Source organism: Alosa alosa, chromosome 24 (genome assembly GCF_017589495.1).
Source record: "Alosa alosa isolate M-15738 ecotype Scorff River chromosome 24, AALO_Geno_1.1, whole genome shotgun sequence".
In the NCBI taxonomy this organism is placed as follows: Eukaryota; Metazoa; Chordata; class Actinopteri; order Clupeiformes; family Clupeidae; genus Alosa; species Alosa alosa.
Window position 1 is genome coordinate 26,644,572 of NC_063212.1, and position 21,968 is coordinate 26,666,539.

The 21,968-nt window shown below is 48.2% G+C and overlaps 1 protein-coding gene across 1 annotated transcript in view; it reads left to right on the top strand.

Moving 5' to 3' along the window:
- LOC125289332 (synaptopodin-2) overlaps positions 1-21,968 on the top strand; it is a 76,308-nt gene that overhangs the window by 46,154 nt on the left and 8,186 nt on the right. Inside the window, 4 exon segments of the mRNA XM_048236086.1 lie at positions 7,625-8,304; positions 14,557-15,761; positions 15,924-16,789; positions 16,831-18,463. Of these exon segments, the coding sequence (XP_048092043.1) occupies positions 7,625-8,304; positions 14,557-15,761; positions 15,924-16,789; positions 16,831-18,463 (4,384 nt within the window).

Consider the following 21,968-nt stretch of genomic DNA (forward strand, 5'->3'; position numbering starts at 1 on the left):
ATGCTATTCTTGAACATAGATAAAAGAATGCATAGTCTGTTCAATTTAGTTTAAACAAACATAAAAACATGCAAAAGAAATGACATACAGAGTTGGCATTTCACACTTTGTGATCGTATAGTTTTTTTTTTTCCATTGAACATTAATTCACAACAAGCATTGATTCATTAACAGTGTATATAAACAACGTACCTGCATTCACACATAAAACAAAGAATCCATTGATATCAGACGATTTGCGACTGCACATCCAAATCTACACTATAAACGTAAAAGGAAGTCAAGAAATTGAGAAGTGTTTTCTTCATAAAGCTAGTAAACATAACGTGGCTGCCGCCAAAAAGACGTAGCCTACAATAGTTACCATCTTAAACAACACTAGCATTACTTGCAGAGATTATCTATCAATACAACTTATGTAAATACGTATTTGAACCAGTGTGGAAGACAAACATGTTATTTTATATTAAATCACGGAGCACAGCTTACCTCCAGCAGACTAGTTCTGACTGGAGTACGGGAAGCGCAAATGCTCAAAATATTGAAATGCAAAGTAGAAATGAAAATACAATTGCAGTCGCAATGTCTCATGTTTTAAACTCATGTGAATGGCTACGACATATGAAAACCTTTTAAACATGTAAAAACCAGTGTATATAAAAATAGAGATTACAATAACATGGTAATATCATCATTTTGTGCAAACTATGTCTTCGAGTAACTAAATAACAGAGGTGGAAAGTAACGAAATACATTTACTCACGTTACTGTATTGAGTAGTTTTTCTGTGTATTTTGTATTTTTTAAGTAGTTTATAAAATCGGTATTGCTACTGGCAATACCGATTGGGCTACTGGCTCAATTGTTAGCGCGCTCGCCTCCCGATCCGAGGTGCCGCTGTTTCGCGGGTTCGAGTCCGGGCGTGTGCAGGGCTGAATCGCGCAGGTTCAACACAACGCAGGTTACATATGAACACATTTAAGTTTTCTGCCCCAAGCGAGCAGTGAATGTCCATGGTTGTTGACAAAAACGGCAATCTACCAATATCTCTCACACACACACATACCCATAGCTATGAAAGAAATATTTTTGAAAAGTATATATGAAAGAAATATTTTTGCCATGATAGATAGATAGATAGGCATTTTTCTATTTTTTCTTTTTCGCATGGCCAAATGTCTGTCAAGGATTCCCGGGACACTGAAAACCGGGGTACACGAAACTTGGTGGGCATGTAGCCCCACATGGATAGCATAGAACCATCGTTTTTCGTTTTAATCTGTAGCCCCCACTGGACTGAACCGCCGAAAGGAGGGTAGGGCAGACACAGTTTTCTGTGAATATCTCGAGAACCGTAGGGTTTAGGAAGACCACCTTTTTTTCGTATGTTGATCTTAAGGGGCCATGTCAACCCATTCCATAACCACTCACTTCATGTATAGCGCCACCTAGTTAAAAACAAAAAAGTAAAAATGAGGTGTTGTAATCGCAGGTATCTGTGACCTAACATGGTCAAAACTGCATGAAGTTGGAAGTGTAGGATCATTATGACACCCTCTGAAGGCACAAGGCCAAGTTTTGTGGAATTCCGTTCATGGGCGGCCATACAATAAATTAATTTATGTTACTGTACACCAACTGGCCTGTAGGTGGCCGGACACAGTTTTCTGTGAATATCTCGAGAACTGTAGGGCCTAGGACAGGGGTGGGCAACTAATTTCCCCAATTCTATTCTGTTTTTGTATAACATTAAGTAAATCATATGGTTTTGTTTACTACTCGTAAGAACAGATGAAAATGTGAGGGAGACCAAGGAAAAACAGCAATAGGCTATTTAATCTATGTCCAGTATTTAATCCTCATTCTCGAAAATGATTTTTTGACATTGACATTTTTTTTTTTTTCAGTTTTCAAAGACTGATATAAAAAAGTACTACAATATCTATATAATTAGGCTAGGCCATGAACATGTGAAGGAGTCAGTACAACCATAGGCCTGTGCCACCATTTCATCAACACTCAGCAATATTTCATCATTAAATCATTACCATCATTAAATTAACTCAATGCAGAATTAGACTATGAAAATGTGAAGCAGACAATAGTAGGCTGTCATTAGTTAATCAACATGCACAAAGAAAACTATTTTAAAATGTAGGCTATGTTTTGCTTTAACTTTATGCACAAAACTGTGATTGGTCAACTTCGCCCTGTGTGTTGAGCGGCTGCTTCAAGCAACCTGTGGGTAGTAGCATCATACTAGTTCGCTAACATAAGCTTTGCAAATAAACTCAGACATATTTTGGTTACAGTGACGGGTTATACGAATGTAAACTGTCTATCTGCCAGTAACGTTTTGAAATTAACACCATTATCGCCAACAAACAGCAGGAGTTCGTTCTGACAACCTTTGGCGGTGGTGAGCGACGAGACATAAGAGACAAAACGAAAGGTTTACGCCGACTTAAAGGCAACTGCATTGTGTCGACGCGAGAAGCACAAATTCTATTCACCAGCACATCAGTGAGGGTGTTCACATCGTATGCATCCACGCAACAAATGTATGGTATGCAAATAGCAGTCGCTTTCAAAATAAAAGCAACGATATTGATTTGCGTGCATTATCTCTATGCTAGGCTCTTGACTATTGTTCTTTCCGCGGACCTTACGCGGGCCGGTCAGGGAAAGCCCACGGGCCGGATGTGGCCCGCGGGCCGTATGTTGCCCATGTATGGCCTAGGAGGACCACCTTTTTTTGTATGTTGGTCTTAAGGGGCCATGTCAACCCATCCCATTACCACTTATTTCATGTATAGCGCCACCTAGTTAAAAATTAAAAAGCAAAAAATTAGGTGTTGTAATCACAATATCTCTGGCTGACATGGTCAAAACTGCACAAAATTGAAAGTGTAGGATCATTATGACACCCTCCGAATGCATGCAAAGTTTCGTGGACTTTCATTCATGGGGGGCCATACAATAAATTAATTTATGTGTACATTTAGTGACCATACACCAACAGAGTTTTCTGTGAATATCTTGAGAACCGTAGGGCCTAGGATGACCAATTGTTTGCGTCAGTTTGCCTCCAGGGGTCATGTTAACCCATTCCATATGCACACATGTGCATAAACAGATATTCACACACACACACACACATACATTCACAGTAATCATACGTATGACACATACACACACAGTAGACATATGTACGCATGCATGCACATGCACACACATAGGCACACCCACAAGCACGTGCACGCACACACACAAACATAAACACGTACACGCACACATGCACACAATTCAAGAATTTCTCAGAATTATGAAAGATGGGGGTGGGGTTGTATAAAATCCCAATGTCCTATTGCAGTGACAGGGACACTGTACTGCAGGAGATGTTTTCCTTTGCATGAATGTCAAATTGAGGTCCTGACTCACCATGGTTGTTAACTCATTGAATGCCAAGCTGTTTTGGGGAGCTTTGTCCTAGAGTGCCAGCAATCTAGACCATTGTTGATTTTTGTACAGCCACAGCATATTCTGTGTTATAGCTATGAATACATACAATGGCTCGATTAAAGGGACACCAGGTAGGCCTGATGCTTTTTCTCTATGAAACTCCCCCTCGCTCGGTCTAAAGCTCTTTTCCTTTTCAATTTCAATTTAACTCAATTTATTGTGCTTATAGAGCGCCAAAACATTACACATGTATCATGGCGCTTTACAGAATGTAGGCAATCAGAGAAAGAAGGGAAGAAAGGAAGAAAAGAAAAGAAAGAGAGAGGCCCATGGGTAACCGGGGTAACAGGGGAACAGGGAAAAACTCCCTAGAATTGGAGATATATATAGAAACCTCGAGCAGATCCACGACTCAAGGGCCTGACCCATCTGCCTAGGGTCAATACAGGACAGTAAGGTCTGTATACATGACAAATGCATATGATAGTCGGGTGTAGAGAATAAGACATGGTGTTAAAAGCACTTGAGCTGAAAGTTACAAGAGGTGGGGTGATTACGTATCCGTTATGGTAATTTATTATTCCTGAGAGAGAGATGTAGAGTGGGTTAGTATTACTGAAAATCAGAATGGTTAATGTCAATAAGTAATCAGTAGTACTATATATTGTTACAGTATACCATGGTGGGAATAGGCAAGAGAGGGAGAGTTGAGAGAGAGAGAGAGAGAGAAGGGGAGAGGAGAGGGGGGCTGTACGGGCATGACAATGAAAAGTCCATGACAGCACTATGCTATAGCAGCATAACTAAGGCATGGTGAGGGGTAGTTGACACCAGCGCAGGTATGGTCAGTGACCACCATCGTACTCCCCAGTGACTGGGGTGCCAGTCACACGAGGACTCAGCTGGGTGGTCCATTCCAAAAACCCTGAGGTGGGTGAATTTCCACGCACCATACCTAACTATGGGAGGCAGTAAAGAGGTATGTTTTAAGTCTAGACTTAAAAATAGGGAGCGTCTTTGCGTCTTCCGTCAAGAGTTTTCGCTGCTTCATCGCCGGCTCTGCCATTATACACACGTTTGCAACAATCTCTAGCATTTTGTTAGCCTGCCTCTGTGCTGTAAACTGATCCTGCTTCGGGTTCGTGGGTAGGATACACCGAACTTGCAAGTGGGATATTCTTCCTACAGGCAGTAGGGCGAGAGAGAGCCTTCATTAAGCCCCGTAATGAGTCATTTAACCATATACCGACTTCACGAAGAAGATTAATTAACACGAAAAACGTTGCCTGGTGTCCCTTTAAAGGTAAGACTTTAAGCTCTTGGTGGGTGCAAACCGTGTATTTCTACACGCCTCTGTTCCTGAGAAATCCCAAGCTAAACAGTGGCTAGTTTTCATCAAAATCGCTGTTTTTTTCTAGAAATGGAGATATAATGTCTTTCATGAAATATGAAGTGTTGCCTGTTACTTACTTGTGTAAACTTTCCGGGAAGTGATCAGCGAGACTGCCACCTAGTGATAGACCCACGAAAATGGCCTGGTTTTGACCTGACGTGCATGCGTCACTGATTCGACCCAAAGTGGCAACCGAGTTATGATAAAATGTCCAGATAAAATGTCCAGATTGTGCGTTTTCATGAGTTTTCGATCGTCATATATTTCATTTACATTCATCCTGGTAACCAGGACGCTCACCTGGTAACCTGGATTACAGATTACCTGACCGAGCGACCACAGTTCGTCAGACTGAAGAACTGTCTCTCTGACACTGTGATCAGCAGCACCGGAGCGCCACAGGGAACTGTGCTCTCTCCAGTCCTGTTCACCCTGTACACATCTGACTTCTGCTACAACACCGAGTCATGCCACATGCAGAAGTTTTCTGACGATACTGCAATTGTGGGGTGTATCAGGAACGGGCAGGAGGAGGAGTACAGGAGCCTGGTGGAGGACTTTGTGCAATGGTGCAAACTCAATCATCTTCAACTAACCACTTCAAAGACCAAGGAGATGGTGGTGGATTTCCGCAGATCTAAGCCCACTCTGCTACCAGTCCACATTGATGGGGTCAATGTGGAGGTGGTTAGCACCTACAAGTATCTGGGTCTCCACCTGGACAATAAACTGGTCAGCCAACACTGATGCACTCTACAAGAAAGGGCAGAGCAGGCTGTACTTCCTGAGGAGGCTGCGGTCCTTCAATGTGTGCAGTAAGCTCCTCAGGTTCCTCTGGTTCTACCAGTCTGTTGTTGCCAGCGTCCTCTTCTATGCAGTGGTATGCTGGGGTGGAAGCACAAGGAAGAAGGATGTGGGGCGAATTGACAGGCTGGTAAGGAAAGCTGGCTCTGTAGTGGGAGCTGAACTGGAGTGCATCACTTCACTATCAGACAAAAGGACCCTGAACAAACTGATCAACATCTTGGACAATGAGTGTCACCCACTCCACAGCACTGTTGTTAAGCAGAAGAGCCTGATCAGCTGGAGACTTCGCTCACTGCCTTGCACAACTGACAGACATTCGATGAGAAAGTAATTTGTCCCCAGGGCCATTGAACTGTTCAATGCCTCACTTAAGGGAAGAGGAGAGATAGACTTCTCTGCATAGTCTGTCTGCCTCTTCACCCCCTCCATGTTTGGTACTGTCTGTCCACTAGCCACTTGTACCACTGTTTTTATGCCTCACTGTTTGCGTGCTATATTAGCACATCAGCACATATGCATAACCCCCCCCCCTCCATGCCACAGCCGAACTGCGGCCACACTTCTTGTACATTTTCTTAAATAGTTAAATATATAGGTATATAGACTTTACTTTATTTCTGCATTGTTGCACTGTTGACTTACTCATTTGCACTATCACCATGACCACTATCACCATTGCACTACCACCATGACACTCATTCACATTCACACAGAGCACCTTAGAGCACAGAGAATCACAGGCTCAGTCCCTGCCTCAGTCATTGCAAGCACCTCTGATTTATTAATCACCACTATGTGGATACTGTTTTTAGAATTGATTTAGATTAAGTGTTAGTTAGTATAATTTGTATTTTTGTAATTTGTATTTTAGTATATTTTTATATATTGTATTAAGTGTTAGTATAATTTGTATTTTAGTATATTTAGCATATTCTTTATCTTCTACTGTCCTTACTGCTTAGTTGTGTTTTTATATTATATACTTTAATTACTCTTTCTGCTGTTAAAGAATGTGTTTGTGTTGTATGTATGCTGCTGAGACCTTGAATTTCCCCTGGGGATCAATAAAGTATCTATCTATCTATCACAGAGTTACCAAAATCACATATAAGGTGTGTGAGAGTGTCTAGTTTCGTAATAAAAAAAAAAAAGCTAAAAACTTAATATTAAGTTTTTGGCACTTAACGCATGGGAAGGAAAAACGTAATATTACGTTTTTGGCACTCAATGAGTTAAAGATCCCATGGCACATATCGCAAAGAGTAGGTGGTTCCCTGATTTGCTTTATTTATGTACACATACATAAAGACACACACACACACACTACACATGCACACACACGACACGCACAAACACACACACAAACACATACACACACACACATGCACCAACACATACAAACACACCTACATGCACAAACACATGCACACACACACACACACTCACACACAAAAAAACACACACAAAACACATATACCCAAAAACAATTACACACTCAATTACAAACACACAAAAAAGGAACAAAGTAGGAAATGAACACAATTTGACAAGCGTGACTTATTTTTCTGGAAAAAATGTGCTGGATATTTTGTACCGCTCTGCGGTACATCTAGTTATTATTATTGTAAACCAAAAGAGAAGTTATTCAAACAATTAAAGACATATTTATTTTGCAAATAATTTGTTTGCTAGTTTTGACATTTTTCTTTGACTTCTTTTTTTTGTTTCAATTTTATATTTGATAATTTGATTAATTTTTGTTTGAATTTGAAAAAGTATTATTTGAACATTTTGGCACATATTACACTCCGTGTCTGTGTGTTTGTGTGTGAGATCATGGTGGTGTAACCTGTGGTGTGTGTGTGTGTGTGTGTGTGAGATCATGGTGGTGTAACCTGTGGTGTGTGTGTGTGTGAGATCATGGTGGTGTAACGTGTAACCTGCTCCTGGTCTCCCCTGCAGGTCATCTGTGTGTTCTCCCTCTGGCTCTGAGCTTCAGTCCACCACCCTCTGCATCCCGGCACCCCATCGCCCCCACACACACCCCCACACACACCCGCACCGGGAGCTGTACATCTGCGAATCCCAGGACGAGGCGTACTATGGTGAGACGGACAGCGATGCAGACGTCCAGAGCCCCGTCCTCACCCCTGGGGGCCTCGCGCCGGTGATGCGCTCCCAGCTGCGTGTGGGGGCGGACGGGGCTGCCATGAGCCCCGTGGAGCTGCCTGAGGGGGGGGTGCTGGAGCTGCAGGTGTCCCTGTCCTGCCACGGCCACCAGGGGGCACTGGAGCTGGGCTGCTCTGCGCTGGGCAGTGCGCGCGGCGTGGAGGGCTTCATGCGAGGGGGGGGGCCCCCTGAGCCTGCGGATGACCCCGAGCCCCCCCCAGTGGTCAGCGAGGCCGAGCTGTACGTGCCCTTGAGGGACAGACAGCCGCTCAGCCAGAGGGGGGTGCTAGTGAGCGCGGGGCAGCTGGGGCAGGAGGAGGGAGGGGCCTCTGAGGGGGGCGGGGCGGAAGGAGGAGCCATGGGAGATGACCACGCCCCCTCCTCCTCCTCCGTCTCCTTTGGAATCCTGTCAGAAGAGTCAGAGTCAGATCAGGAGCCCAAGGAGCCCAGCAAGCACCGGCCTCGCCACGCACGTAAGTACACACACACACACACACGCGCGCGCACGCACACACACACACACAGCAGGCACACACACACACACAGACACGCACGCACAAACACACATACACACACACACACACACATATGCACACACACACGCACAAACACACATACACACACACATACAAACACACACACACACAAACACCTACACACACACACATACAAACACACGCACACACACACACAGCCCAGCAAGCACTGGATGCGGCACGCACGTAAGTAAACACACACAAACACACACACACCACACGACACCACACCACACACACACACACCTCTCATGGTGCAAACACATGCACACACACACACACACACACACAAAAAACACACAAAACACATATACCCAAAAACAATTACACACTCAATTACAAACACACAAAAAAGGAACAAAGTAGAAATGAACACAATTTGACAAAGCGTGACTTATTTTCTGGAAAAAAATGTGCTGGATATTTTTGTACTGCTCTCTGCGGTACATCTAGTTATTATTATTGAAACCAAAAGAGTAGTTATTCAAACAATTAAAGACATATTTATTTTTGCAAATAATTTGTTTTGCCTAGTTTTTGACATTTTTCTTTTGACTTCTTTTTGTTTCAATTTATATTTGATAATTTGATTAATTTTTGTTTGAATTTGAAAAAGTATTATTTGAACATTTTGGCACATTACACTCCGTGTCTGTGTGTTTGTGTGAGATCATGGTAATAGTGTAACCTTGTGGTGTGTGTGTGTGTGTGTGTGTGAGATCATGGTGGTGTAACCTGGTGTGTGTGTGTGTGTGAGATCATGGTGGTGTAACGTGTAACCTGCTCCTGGTCTCCCCCTGCAGGTCATCTGTGTGTTCTCCCTCTGGCTCTGAGCTTCAGTCCACCACCCTCTGCATCCCGGCTTTAGACGTTCCCACACAATACCCCCACACACACCCGTTTTTGGGAGCTGTACATCTGCGAATCCCAGGACGAGGCGTACTATGGTGAGACGGACAGCGATGCAGACGTCCAGAGCCCCGTCCTCACCCCTGGGGGCCTCGCGCCGGTGATGCGCTCCCAGCTGCGTGTGGGGGGGGGGGGCGGACGGGGCTGCCATGAGCCCCGTGGAGCTGCCTGAGGGGGTGCTGGAGCTGCAGGTGTCCCTGTCCTGCCACGGCCACCAGGGGGCACTGGAGCTGGGCTGCTCTGCGCTGGGCAGTGCGCGCGGCGTGGAGGGCTTCATGCGAGGGGGGGCCCCTGAGCCTGCGGATGACCCCGAGCCCCCCCCAGTGGTCAGCGAGGCCGTGAGCTGTGCGTGCCCTTGAGGACAGACCTTCCAGCCAGAGGGGTGCTAGTGGCCTTGGGGCAGCTGGGGCAGGAGGAGGGGAGGGGCCTCTGAGGGTGAGGGAGGAGCCATGGGAGATGACCACGCCCCCTCCTCCTCCTCCCGTCTCGCTGGAATCCTGTCAGAAGAGTCAGAGTCAGATCAGGAGCCCGGGAGCCAGCAAGCACCGGCCTCACACCGCATAAAGCACACACACACACACACACGCCACAAGACACACACACACACACACAGCAGGCACACACACACACACAGACACGCACGCACAAACACACATACACACACACACACACACATATGCACACACACACGCACAAACACACATACACACACACACATACAAACACACACACACACAAACACCTACACACACACACATACAAACACACGCACACACACACACAGCCCAGCAAGCACTGGATGCGGCACGCACGTAAGTAAACACACACAAACACACACACACCACACGACACCACACCACACACACACACACTCCTCTCAGTTGGTGCTATAATTAACACACACGCATATCACACACACACACACAGACACTCCTCACAGATGGTGCTATAATTCACACACAGACACATGCACTAAAGCTCGTTTGAGGCAGTTATTGGCTGGCTGGGGCTATGTGAACTAGCATGTGTGTCGTGTGAGTATGTGTGTGTGTCGTGTGAGTATGTGTGTGTTGTGTGAGTGTGTGTGTGTGTGTGTGTGCCGTGTGAGTATGTGTGTGTTGTGTGTGTGTCGTGTGTGTCGTGTGTGTATCGTGTGTGTGTGTGCCTGTTCCTTACAGATAGATGAATAGACAGATCCTATCATCAGTGTCACTGGGCTGCTTTGAGAACTCTGGTTCATTCAGTTGAGTGAGGGCTTCCCGTGTCTAGTGTGTGTGTGCGTGTGTGTGTGTGTGTGTGTGGGGGGGGCTTTTGGGTGGGGGTGTCGTTTGGGATGAAAATAAAACAGTGGTACAGTGGAGGTAGGGTTTGACAGACACCAGCATGTGTGTGTGTGTGAGCGAGTGTGTGTGTGTGTGACCGAGGCAAGGAGAGGCGAGGAGTGGAGAGGAGAGGCGTCACCCGAGCCCTTAAAGCTGCACTCTTGGTCACTCCTGGTCAACGCTCAAAAGGGAAGCGTCCTCTGCTCCCCTCCTCTCCTGCCTTCGGCCGCCTCCACTGACGGACTCTCACACACACGTAAGAAGCTTTCACACACACACACACACACTAAGCTCACAGCCAATCTCAGAGAGGGTAGTGAGAAAAATTGTGGAAATACAGAGTGATACCTGCTAGGTCTGTGTGATGGTGGTGTGTGCGTGTGCATGTGTGTGTGTGTGTGTGTGTGTGTGTGTGTGTGTGGCTAAGGTCTAAGGTGCTACGGTCTTGTGGCTATGCCATACTAAACGCTAGATGAGTTGCAGCTAGGGCGCTCTTTGTTACTTTGCTTACTGTTCTGCTGTTGTGCTGAGTGTTGTTGTTGCTATATGTGTGTGTGTGTGTGTGTGTGTGTGTGTGAGAGAGTTTATACACTTCTGTCGGCTTTATTTGTTGTCTTTACTCTGTGTGTGTGTTTGTGTGTATGCGTATGGGTTTGTGTGTGTGTGTGTGTGTGTGTGTGTGTGTGCATGTGTTTCAGACTGAGGTAATTGCTGCTTGTATGGACATCACTTCTGTCATTTTATGGGTGGGGGGTTAGTCATGGTATGGAATGAGCTGTGTGCCCATAACAACAAACAATTATTCTTAAATATCAAACACACAATAAAACTGTAATATGATAAAGAGTGATTGGAGTGCCAGCTCACACACACACTCGCCAGGCGTCATGTCACACACTCACACACTCTTAGTGCTTAAGCTCTTGGTGCTTTTATTTCTTAAGTAGTATTTATTAATTAGCCTTTTATTTATTAATTAGCCTTTTATTTATTAATTAGCCTTTTATTTACAGTTCCCTCTGGGTCTCTCAAATTGGCTGTCAGGTGTTGTTATTGTTTGGTATTTAAGAACTGTGTGTGTGTGTGTGTGTGTGTGTGTGTGTTCCAGTGTGAAGGTCATTCATTCTCTGTTCGCTTGGTTTGTGGGGTAATATGTGGGTCACAAGCCAATTGGCCTGGAATTCATTAGCCACAAGGAGAACATGTGTAGCTTCACACACAGAACTGGAACACCTGTACACACACATACACACACGCGTACATAGAACTAGAACACCTGCAGACACACACACACACACAGACATAAAACTATTACACCTGTAGACACACACACACACACACACACTCACATAGAACTACAACACCTATAGACACACACACACACATATAGAGCTAGAACACCTGTAGACACACACACATAGAACTAGGACACCTGTAGATACACACACACACATATAGAGCTAGAACACCTGTAGACACACACACATAGAACTAGGACACCTGTAGATACACACACACACACACACACATAGAACAAGAACACCTGTAGACACACACACACACACATAGAACAAGAACACCTGTAGACACACACACATAGAACTAGAACACCTGTAGACACACACACACACACACACATACACACACATAGAACAAGAACACCTGTAGACACACACACACACACATAGAACTAGGACACCTGTAGACACACACACACACACACACATACACACACACATACATAGAACTAGGACACCTGTAGACACACACACATAGAACAAGAACACCTGTAGACACACACACACATAGAACTAGGACACCTGTAGACACACACACACACACACACACACACACACACACACATAGAACTAGAACACATGTACAGTACCCTTCAGAATTATTGGTACCTCTGCTAAAATTTAATAAAAACTGGTATAACAATAATCTGTTGGTAATTTATTGTAATCTCACAATGAAAAAAATGAGGAAATATCCAACCTTGAGGGGAAGCTAATTTATTTATTCTGAGAAAAAGGAAAATCTCATTATGAAATAAATATTAATGCCAATAATTGTTTGTTAAAAAAATATTTATTTCTGAGATTTTCCTTTTTCTCAGAATAAATTTGCTTCCCCTCGAGGTTGGATATTTCCTCATTGTTTTCATTATAAGATTACAATAAATCACCAAAAAATGTTTTTTTTATACATGTTTTTAGTCAACTTTAGCAAAGGTGGCAATAATTCTGGAGGGTACTGTACACACACACATACACACATAACACACAAACATAGACCGTATTGCCTCACATTCACACACACAGCAGTAGTACACCTCCACACACACACACACACACACACACACACAAACACCTGTAGACACACACACATACAGTACACACACACACACACACACACAGAGAAACACCTCCAGACACACACACACACACACACACACACACAGAAACACCTGTAGACACACACACATACAGTACCCACACACACAGAAACAGAAACACCTGTTGACACACACACACACAAACACAGAGAAACACCTGTACACACACACACAGAAACACCTGTAGACACATACACACACATACACAGAGAAACCTGTAGACACAAACATACACACACAGACACACATATACACACTTTAATTTTAACAGATGACATTTAACATGTACCATTTAACACTCAACATTTAACACTTCATACTTAACACTCAACATTTAACACGCCATACTTAAACTCTCAACGTTTAAGATTTCACACTCAACATTTAACCCTCAACATATAACATTTAACATGTAACATTTTATATTTGAAATTCAACATTTAGCTCTTAACCTGTAACATTTAACACTCAACATTAAACACTCAATTTTTAACACTTGGCATTTCAAATTCAAGATTTAATCCTTGACAGTTAACACTCAGTATGTAACTAAACATACTCATTTTATTTCACATTAAACAGAATTTACACTTCTATAAAAGCATCATTCAAATGGAGATTCATTTGTGCGTAAAGGCTGCCTGCACACACTCCTGAATTTGAGTTGGGTGTGGCATGCATAGAAGAAGCTTCTGTGTGTGTGTGTGTGAGTTTCTGTGGAATGCGTGTCATGTCACGTCATGTCATGTCTCTGCACCATGTCCGCTCCCACTGGGTGATTTGTGAGGAGCTCAGTTGTAGCATTGCTAATATACACACACACACACACACACACATATCATGCCTATAAACGAGGCTACTGAGTGAAATCACTTGTAATATCTCTCCTTTTCCTTTTGTATTTATTCCTGTCTATCTCTTTTTATCTTTCTCCCTCTTACTCCTGTTCATCCCCCACTCTCTCCCTCTACTCCTGTTCATCCTCCACTCCCTCTCCCTCTCTCTCCCTCTACTCCTGTTCATCCTCCACTCTCTCCTCTCTACTCCTGTTCATCCCCCACTCTCTCCCCTCTCTCCCTCTTACTCCTGTTCATCCTCCACTCTCTCCCTCTACTCCTGTTCATCCTCCACTCTCTCCCTCTCTCCTGTTCATCCCCTTCATCCCCCTGTTCATCCTCCACTGTTCATCCTCCACTCTCTCCCTCTTACTCCTGTTCATCCTCCACTCTCTCCCTCTACTCCTGTTCATCCTCCACTCTCTCCCTCTCTCTCCCTCTACTCCTGTTCATCCTCCACTCCCTCTTTCTCACCCCCCTCACTTCCTCCCTGTCTCTCTTTCCCCTTTATCTATCTCTCTCCCTCCCTTCTCTCCATCTCTCCCCTCTCACTCTCTCTGTCCATCTCTCTCCCCCCACTCCATATCTTCCCCTCTATCTCCCCCCACTCTCTCTCTCCATCTCTCCCCCCCTCCATCTCTCCCACTCTCTCTCCCTCCATCTCACCTCCATCTCTCTCTCCCCCCCCTTTCTCCCCCTCTCTCACTCCCTCCATCCCCCTCAGGGCTCAGGCGTAGTGAGAGCCAGTCAGAGAAGCAGGTGAAGGAGGCCAAGTCCCGGTGCAAGCGCATCGCTCTGCTGCTGACCGCTGCTGCCCCCCACCCCAGCAACCGGGGGCTGTTGATGTTCAAGAGGCACCGGCAGCGGGCCCGCAAGTACACGCTCGTGAGCTACGGCACCGGCGACCAGGAGCCTGACCTCTACTACCGCTTCGACCAGAGCGAGGACGAGGACGACGCAGCGGACGAGGACGACGAGGACGCAGACGAGCACACACACCACACGGTCCACTTCACAGTCTTGGCCAGCAGCGGCGGAGGGGAGTGTGTGCTCGAGGAGCACGCGTTTGCACATGCTCAGAGCAGCATCGGCGTGGAAGCAGCAGCAGCGCCAGCAGTGGCAGTCGTAAAGCTCCGAGGCCGAGACGCGGGGCTACTGGAGATCGAGCGGAAGCTTCAGGAGGACGCCGAGATGGACCAGCTGTCGGAGACGAGGGGCAAGGGGGCACTGATGTTCGCCCAGCGGCGCCAGCGCATGGACGAAATCGTGGCGGAACACGAGGACATGCGGCAGAAGGGCCTGCCCGTCGAGAGCAAACAGGAAGCAGAGAAGCACCTGGCCTACCAGCAGCAGGTGGAGGAACACGCTTACCTGCAGCATCAGGACAGCCAGAACTACATGGACGTCAACCTCCACCACCAGCAGCAGCAGCAGCAGCAGCAGCAACAGTACCAGCAGTACCAACAGGAGCAGCAGGAGCAGCAGTACTACCAGCAGCAGCAATACTACCAGCAGCAACAGTACCAGCAGCAACAGCAACAGTATGAGATGCAGCAGCAGCATGAGATCCAGCAGCAGCAGTATGAGATCCAGCAGCAGCAGTACCAGCAGCAGCAGCATCAGTACCACGAGCAGCATCACCAGATGCAGCAGCAGCATCAGTACCACGAGCAGCAGCAGCATCACACGCAGCACATGAACGGCAGTGTCCAGGGCAGTGACAGCCAGTCATCCGTGGCCAATCGCAGTGCCCGGCCATTCGTGGCAAGCCAGGAGCATGCTGGGTATTCAACGGTGGGACAGGGTGAGCAGATCGCCTCGCGCGACGAGCGCATCTCCATGCCCGCCATCAAGACGGGCATCCTGCAGGACACACGTCGCCGGAACACACAGGGCAAACCCATGTTCACCTTCAAAGAGAAGCCCAAGGTCACTATTTAAACCGTTTTTATATTTTATTTGTTAGACCTGTCATCCTGGCTGTTGTAACTAAATTTCCCCGGTGTTTAAATATAGTTTTCTTATCTTATCTTATCTTATCTTATCGTATCGTATCTTATCGTATCTTATCATATCTTATCTCATCTTAAGGTGTCACCCAACCCAGAGCTACTCAATCTGCTGAACCGCGGTGATCGTCGGCCGGGCTTGGACTCGGGGCCTGAGGAGGACTACCTCAGCCTGGGTGCCGAGGCCTGCAACTTCCTGCAGGCGCCTCGTGTCAAGCAGAAGGTCCCGCCTCCCGTCGCCCCCAAGCCCCACATCAACCCCAACTCCCCCCCTTGGTCCCCGCAGCCAGACCCAAACCTGCCCCAGCAGGAGATGCCCCAGCACGCCGAGCCCGCAGACGCTCACCACCCCGCTGCTGATGGCCTGATGCCCCCCGCCCAGCCCCCCTCCCCAGAGGAGCAGCAGGCGACCGCAGCAGACTGGGCTCAGCCGGAACCTCAAGTCCAGCCGGGCCCGCAGCCAGAACCCTGGGGGGAGAGCCAGCAGGACCCCGCACCCACGACCAGCGCCTCCCAGGCTGTGGCACAGCCCCCCCTAGAGCCCCCCACAGACGCCTGGGCCCCCACCCAGGCACCGCAGCAGACACCCGTCAGTGGGTGGGGTCCTGCTGAAGCCCCAGCTCGAGCCCCCGTCCAATCACAGGCCTCCTGGGCAACCCAACCTCAGGCCCCCGAGGTGCCCTCCCAGATGCCTGCTCAGACACAGGGCCAGCCAGCCTGGGTGTCCCAGCCCCAGGCCCCCAGCACAGCCCCAGGCCCAGCCCCCATGGGTCACCCCCGCGCCCCCTCAGCCTGCTCCTGCCACCACCTGGGCACAGAACCCCACCCCATCACCCCCCGCCCAGCCCACCTGGACCCAGCCCATGCCCCCACATCAGGCCACACCCCAGTGGGCAGCTCCCCAGAGCCAGCCGCAGCATACTCTGGGCCCAACCCCCCAGCAGCAGGGTAATGCCCCTCAGCAGCCACCCTGGGTCGCCCCCGCTCAGGTGCCCCCCCAGGCTGCAGCAACAGGCGGCTGGCCCCCGTCCCAGACCCCCCCCCAGGCGCAGCCTCCCTGGGCACAGCCGCAGACCCCCCCCCCAGCCAGCAGGGGGCGCCCCATGGGCCCAGCAGCAGCCGCAGAGCCCCATGCAGGGTCCGCAGCCCCCCTGGGCCCCGCCGGCCGCCCCCCAGCAGATGCAGCAGAGCCCTCAGCCCCACATGGGCACCTGGCAGGCGACCCCCCCCCAGAACCAGCCGCAGCCACCATGGGCCCAGCCAGCCCAGAACCAACAGCAGCAGCATCCAGTTGCCCCCTGGGGGCAGGATCAGAGTCAGGTACAGTCCTCCTGGGTGCCCCCACCCCCCAGCACCCAGTGGAGCCCCCCCACCCCCACACCCACTCACAGCTGGGCGCCGCAAAACCACCAGCAGCCCCAGCCACAGGGCCCCCCGACACCCCCACCGAACCACCAGCACCCCCAGCAGCAGCAGCCGGTCAGACAGTGGGGGCAAGCGCAGATCCAGTCCACCCCCCCGCCCCCCCCCCCCCAGAGGATGAACTCCTACCCACTGGCTGCCCGCTGCCACCCACCTGCCCCGCCTCAAGAGAGCCCCCTCCTGCTCACGCTGGGCATGGGCTCTGCCTTCGAGATGCCCGCTTTGGCGTGGCAAGGTGCCGAGCTCTTCGCCAAGCGCCAGTCGCGCATGGAGAAGTACGTGGTCGACTCGGCGACCGTCGAGGCCCACAAGCCCGCCTCCTCTCCCTCCCCTAGCCCCCTCCTCCTCCCCTCTGAAGTGCCGTGGAAGTACTCTCCCAACGCGTCGCCCCCAAAAGCCTACAACCCGCTGCAGTCGCCCATGTACCCGCCTGGCGCCATCAAGCAGCCCCCCCCCTCCTCCGGCCCCGTCCCCAAGGGTGCCAAGGGCAAGGAGAAGCAGAAGAAGCCGGCGCCCAAACCGCTGCACGTGCTGGACGTGATGAAGCACCAGCCCTACCAGCTGGACGCCTCGCTCTTCACCTACGGCCCTGCGGCCGAGGCTTTCGCCGCCAAGCAGAAGGCCGCCGAGGAGGCCGCCGCCAAGCAGGCGCAGGCCCAGGCAGCGGCGGCACAAGCCCAGGCTCAGCAGCAGTACGAGCACATGCCCGCCGGGTACGGCTTCATGCCCCAGCAGCCGTACGGGGTTGCCAGCCCCTCCCCTGCCATGCATGATGGGCACTACCCCCCAGCCAATCACAGCGCTTACCAGCAGCCTCACATGATGCAGCAGCCCGCCTACCAGCAGCAGCAGCCAGCCTATCAGCAGAAGCAGCCGTACGGCCAGGCGTACGCCCCCATGCCCCCCACGCCAGCCTATCAGCAGCCTCTGCCCAACGCACTCTACGCCCCCGAGGCTTACCTGCACCCCCACGGCACCCCCTACGCCACGACACCAGCACAGCAGCCTCCCGCCCCTGCACACGCGCCCGCTCCGCCACCCGCGCGCCAACCCGCGCCACCCAGCTCCTACGCAGTGCCCAGCTCCTACACGGTGCCCAGCTTCCCAGTGAGTGCCAGGCCGGACTCGGGGGCAGCGGGCAGCAGCAGCACGGCGGCAGCGCCAAAGCCCAAGTTCGCCGCCAAAAAGAGCGCAGCTCAGGTGTGGAAGCCCAGCGCAGGGGACAAGGAGTGAGGGGGGGAGGGCACTTCATAGTGTGCACTGCAGAGTGTAATAGTATACATACTTCATAGTGTGCACTGCAGACTAATAGTATACATACTGCACTGCAGAGTAATAGTATACATACTGTACTTCATAGTGTGCACTGCAGAGTAGTAGTATACATACTGCACTGCAGAGTAATAGTATACATACTGTACTTCATAGTGTGCACTGCAGAGTAATAGTATACATACTTCATAGTGTGCACTGCAGAGTAATAGTATACATACGTCATAGTGTGCACTGCAGTGATAGGAGAGATAGTGAGCACTATTAGTTACTGGTGTGGGGTATTAGATGGGAGGGCTAGTGTGTACTCAGTAGTGTGCACTGATAATAAGAGGATAGTATGGGCAGGAGAGAGGATAGTATGGGCAGGAGTGATGTGCACTAACTGGTCTTGCTGTAACTCAGGGGTGTAGAGGACTCGCTCCCTAATCAGGTCCTGGTCTGTTGTTAAGTCAGCAGATTTTATATATGATATGAGTTATTTGTGAGTTGAGTCCGTTTTTACAAGCTCACTCCAGCAACAAGATGACAATCAGAACTAGCCCAAGTGGTTTAAAACCAAATTCTAGTTCAGTGAACATATTTCTGTAGGGAATTGTATTTGTAGAGCATTATTTTTTATATGTTGAGTATATCGATTGTAATTTGATACCCACTTGATGATAAATTGTACATTGATAATTATCAGTAAGTGGAGAGTTTTATATTCTTGTGGCGTGAGAAGCCGAGTTTGCCCTGGGGGTGTGTGGGGTGTCAGGACAGGAACAGCACAGACGGACGGGACTAAGAGAGGGACACACAGTGCTGAGAGACGAGAAAGAGTTTGAGAAAGTTTTACAGTAAAGGGGAAGAGGATACGTTCACATGGGAGGGATGTCAGGAGCCTAAGGCGTCGTCACCACCTCATTCTTCCACCTGAGAAACTGGCAATCCCTGTCAAGGTCTGAGGACAACACACACATTAACATGTCACAAATGTAGCCCAAAGCCAACACACACTGTAACATATCACAGGTGTAGCATGAGGATAGCCAACACACACATTAACATATCACAGATGTAGCCCAAAAACAACACACACTGTAACATATCACAAATGTAGCATGAAGACAACACGCACACTAACATATCACAAATGTAGCCCAAAAACAACACACACACTAACATATCACAGATGTAGCCCAAAGCCAACACGCACACTAACATATCACAAACGTAGCATGAAGACAACACATACACTGTAACATATCACAAATGTAGCACATAGCCAACACACACTGTAACATATCACAAATGTAGCCCAAAGACAACACACACACACTAATATATCACAAATGTAGCACATAGCCAACACACACTGTAGCATATCACAAATGTAGCCCAAAGACAACACACACACTAATATATCACAAATGTAGCACATAGCCAACACACACTGTAACATATCACAAATGTAGCCCAAAGACAACACACACACACTAATATATCACAAATGTAGCACATAGCCAACACACACTGTAACATATCACAAATGTAGCCCAAAGACAACACACACACACACTAATATATCACAGATGTGGCCCATAGACAGCTGATATTGATCATATTCATGCAGACATTGTGAGGTGGGAAGTGTGAGTCTGAGGGATATTTAGTGACTTAAATCACATAAAGACATGAATCGCATAAAGGGTCAGGTTTGTTTGTACAGTCACCGGTCCATGTCTAATTCTGTGTGTAGATGACACGTCTACGTGTGTTAATGTCGCAAGTGTGTCCTGCCATTCCTGACCACTGGGATCATGACGAGGGCAGAGGATCACAAGAGATGATGCTCATTTCACCAAATTCAATTGTGTGTTGCAAAGCATGTGTCTGTAAACGGGAGACACGTTACCTTTTGTAAAAACGATTCTAGTCAGGAGTGATGGATCCAATGGCATCAGTGTGGAAGTTTGTGTCATGGCTGGGGATTATGGGTAAGATAACACACCCTGTTTTTGTGTCCACAAGCTCATGAGACGATAGGAGAGTGTGTGGTTGTGTGTGTCCACTAGCTCATGTGAGGGGTCAGTCGTAGACCATCCCCAAGAGACCCTTACTTCACCACCTTTGTTTTTTTTCTATATTTTGTCACTGTTGATGTTGTGTCATTTTTGATGAAGGTGATGAAATATGACTAAGTTGACATCAGTAGTCAGTGGTGCGATCGTGCTCGACCCAATAACGGCTGCTCTCTTCATCTCTTCTTCTTCTCATCTTCCTTTGTGCTTTTTATTTTGTGTTTCTGTTTTATTTATTGATTTATTTACTCCTTTAGTGTGTTTCTGTTTGTTGTTTTGTTGTCTTTTTTCTTTTCCTGAGGTTCTCTCCACTGTGCCATTAAAATATTTCTGTTCTTCAGTTGACTTTGGTTCCTCTGTTCTGCTGTTCTCACCCCTGCATGTAATCATCCTTCCTCTTTGCTTCTGTTCATCTCTGACTTTCTCTTCCATTCGGTTCATCTTGTTCTTCTTGCTACCCAGAAGCCTCTGCTTTACCTTTTGCCTTTTTAATTGTGTTTCTTCGGCTAATTCGAGAACAGACTGTCTCTTCTCCTGTAAGTGTTTCCTTGGCTAGTTTGAGAACAGACTGATTCTTCTCCTCTAAGTGTTTTTGTGTTTGTAGTTCATACAATACCTGATAGCTTTTGCATAGCACCAGTGACAGAAGTTTCAGCCCAGTATAACAAATACCCAACTCTCATTCTTTGGTGAGTTAGCAGAGTCAGATAGGCTGCCAAGCTAACTAGCCAACTGTAATACTTAACACTTGCCCTCACAAGTGGTCACATAATCTGTGGGTTTGTTTGCACAAACAGCATAATCACCTCCGATATCCCATTTATCTCAGGCTTAACAAACAGTGATCCTGTGGTTAGCATGCTAGCTAACTGTATCTCAGTGAGGCTCTCTGATTGACGCGACCACAGTGATATCCTGAGAGCAGCTGCAGATGAAAGTGAGCACCACTAATTTTAGCGCCTAGCTGCCTACCTTTAAAATATAGCACATGCCACAGAGAGGATTCTAACCTAGTTATGGCTGACCTCAGAGTATCATCATCAAATCCGAGACGACTTCTAGAACAAAGGGAAGAACTCCAGAACTTCTGAAGAACTCTTCTTTCCCAGGTAATGATTCGGAGTATTGGACTCAACAGCACTGCCCTGTCTGAGTCAGATGTGGTGACGAGACCTATCTTTGGGGTCAGGCCCGCGGTCGCCCTGCAACCCAGGGGACAGTCGGCAGGCATGCTGGGGAGGAGGATGTGGCTAAATTGGGAGAAATGTGATCTGGCATCCCATGACCTGAGGAGGGCATGCAGCTCTCGGCCCGTCGGCCCTCTTACACACCTGTTCCTTAAGTCAGCCAGATTTAACCCCCTCACACAC